This window comes from Taeniopygia guttata, chromosome 2, assembly GCF_048771995.1.
Source record: "Taeniopygia guttata chromosome 2, bTaeGut7.mat, whole genome shotgun sequence".
NCBI lineage: Eukaryota > Metazoa > Chordata > Aves > Passeriformes > Estrildidae > Taeniopygia > Taeniopygia guttata.
Window position 1 is genome coordinate 112,899,895 of NC_133026.1, and position 2,782 is coordinate 112,902,676.

The following is a 2,782-nucleotide window of genomic DNA, read 5'->3' on the forward strand; positions in this document are numbered from 1 at the left end:
GCCTCTCAGAGTGTTACAGGGTATCTCGGCACAGCTGTAAACCCCTTTGCCCGCTTTTGGCTGTGCTGCGCTCAGGGATGTCCCTTAGCGCACGGCCTCGTGGGCCGCTCTGTGCTGCCCTTGCGGAGGGCAGGGCTGAGCCGGCGGCGCTCACGAATGCGCTGCCGGTGCTCCGAGCCACACCCGGCACGGGTGCCGCGGGGGCGGGGGCAGCGCTGGCGGCGGCGCAGCCCGCGATGCGCTCAGGTGCCGGGCCCCGCCGCGCCGGGAGGAGCCGCGGGGCCGCCCCGCGGGGCAGCGCCGTCGGAGCCACGGCCGCCGTCCGGCGGCGCGCCCGCCCCCGCCGCCCCATTGGCCGCGCCGCGGCTCAAATAGGGCCGGGCCGGCGCCGGCTCCGGCAGCAGCGAGCGGGGTCCGAGTGCCGAGTGCGTCCCGTGGCTGGCCGCAGCTGCCGGCTTTGGCGGCGGTCGCAGCGCGTCCCGTCCCGTCCCGGCGCGAGATGAGCAGCCCCGATGCGGGCTACGCCAGCAGCGACGACCAGGCGCAGGGGCGGTGCTCGCTGCCCATCATGATGCCGGCCATGTGCCCGTGGGCAGAGTCGCTGAGCCCGCTGGGCGAGGCGAAGGCGAAGGGCGGCGCGGCGGCGTCGGGGCCGTCGGGCGGCCGGAGCAAGGGCGAGGCGCGGATCCGGCGTCCCATGAACGCCTTCATGGTGTGGGCGAAGGACGAGCGCAAGCGGCTGGCGCAGCAAAACCCGGACCTGCACAACGCCGAGCTCAGCAAGATGCTGGGTGAGCACGGGCGGGCGCGGGAACTCGAGGGGCGGATCCAGAGGGAGAGGAGCCCGGAGAAGCGCAGGATCGGGGGCGTGAGCGGCGAGCGGGGGGAACCGTGGGCTGTCGGGCCGGGGTCCCGGGGTGGCGGTCGGGTCCGAGGGTGAGCGAGGCTGGCGCACAGCCGGGAGGGCTGGGGGTGCGGGCTGCGGGCGGGGGTGGTGGCGGTGTCGGTGTCGTCGGGAGCGGGCGTGGGTGCCGGTCGGTGAGCGGGCGGTCTGACGGTGTCGGTGGTGGGTGCAGGTAAATCGTGGAAGGCGCTGTCGCTGGCGGAGAAGCGTCCCTTCGTAGAGGAGGCGGAGCGGCTGCGGGTGCAGCACATGCAGGACCACCCGAACTACAAGTACCGGCCGCGGCGGCGGAAGCAGGTGAAGCGCCTGAAGCGGGTGGAGAGCGGCTTCCTGCAGCACGGCCTGGCGGAGGCGGCGGCGGCGGCGGGGCCCGGGCTGGGCAGCGAGGTGGCCGGCGGCGGCGGCGGCAGGATGTGCGTGGAGGGCCTGGGACTGGCGTACGGCGAGCAGGGCTACGCGGCGGCGGGCGCGGGCCCCTACCGGGACTGTCCGCCGCTGGGCGCCGCGTTCGACGGCTACGGCCTGCCGACGCCGGACCCGTCGCCGCTGGACGCGGCGGAGAGCGAGGCGCCCTTCTTCGCGGCGGGGCTGCAGGAGGAGTGCGCGCTGGGGCCCTACGGCTACGGCCCGCACCCGGCGGCCGCCGAGTACCCGGCGGCGTCCGAGAGCCCGTCGGGCGCGGCGCTGCGGCGGCACCTGCCGCCCGCGGAGGCGCTGGGCGCGGGCGGGTCGCTGCAGGGGCTGCTGGGCTGCCCGGCGCCGCTGCACGCCTACTACGGGCAGTGCCAGCCGCCGGGCCCGGGCCGCGGCCCGCCGCCGCCGCCGCCGGGGGCCCTGGGGCAGCCGTCGCCGCCGCCCGAGGCGGCGCCGTGCCGGGAGCAGCTGGAGCAGCTGCGGCCGGAGGAGCTGCTGTGCGAGGTGGACCGCACGGAGTTCGAGCAGTACCTGCGCTTCGCCTGCAAGCCCGAGCTGGGGCTGCCCTACGGCGGCCACGAGGCGGCCGCGCCGTCGGCGCCCGAGGGCGCGGGTCCCATCTCGTCGGCCGTGTCGGACGCCAGCAGCGCCGTCTACTACTGCGGCTACCCCGACTTGTGAGGGCTCGCTGGGCACGGCACGGACACTGGCAGGGAAGCGCCCGGCCCCGCTCCTATTTATGTAATTTATTTGAATCTTGAGAACTGACAGGGTATCCGTGACCTGCTCGAGGTTTAAAAGGTGATGTGCCATTTCGCTGTCCAGGTGGTGCAGGTTTTACCATCACTGTCTGACAGTTACATATAAAACTGTTGCTGCGGTGGAATCATGATACTAGGGGCACACGGAGAATATAATTTCTGAGATCTTGTTAGAGATCCACATGCTTTTGTATGTTTTACAGACTGCTGTGTTTTATATGATGGGTTTGTACAGAATGATTTTGCACTTTTTCAATAAAGGGAAAATAATAAAACTGGTCTCTGATAACTCCTCCAAGAGGTCTTATCATTCTTTGTAATTGATTGTTAATGCCTTTTAAACTACTTTTGCAAGTGTCCTGTGCACTAAGTGTTAGGTCCTCTCACGCTTTAGTGACAGTCTTCCTGTGTTTCTCCGGCTTCAGATATAGACAAAAATTTTAAGCCTTCAGTAACTGTCTACTTCAGGCTCTTGTTTTTTTTTTTTTTTTTCCCCTCTTTTTTGGTGCTTTCTTATAGTGCTGATTAATATGACTGAATTAAAAAACAAAACAAAAAAAAAACCAAGATGCCTTTTACTTTTGACGTGTCAAAGGTCTCTATGAAGGCGCCTGCTGAAGTACGTTAGGGTTTGGTCCTTTTTTAATGGAAGCAGGGACTCATTGATGAGACGGGTGGAGAAGTGCTGGTTTAAGCACCTCCT

At 66.8% G+C, this 2,782-nt stretch overlaps 1 protein-coding gene across 1 annotated transcript; it reads left to right on the plus strand.

The window, feature by feature from the left end:
* The first annotated feature begins 412 nt into the window (after positions 1-412).
* Positions 413-2,368, plus strand: LOC115493889 (transcription factor SOX-17). The gene is made up of 2 exons (XM_030266206.4): positions 413-791; positions 1,077-2,368. The coding sequence occupies exons 1-2, from the start codon at positions 500-502 to the stop codon at positions 1,997-1,999; spliced, it is 1,215 nt and encodes a 404-aa protein (XP_030122066.4). The 5' UTR covers positions 413-499; the 3' UTR covers positions 2,000-2,368.
* The last annotated feature ends 414 nt before the right edge of the window (positions 2,369-2,782 follow it).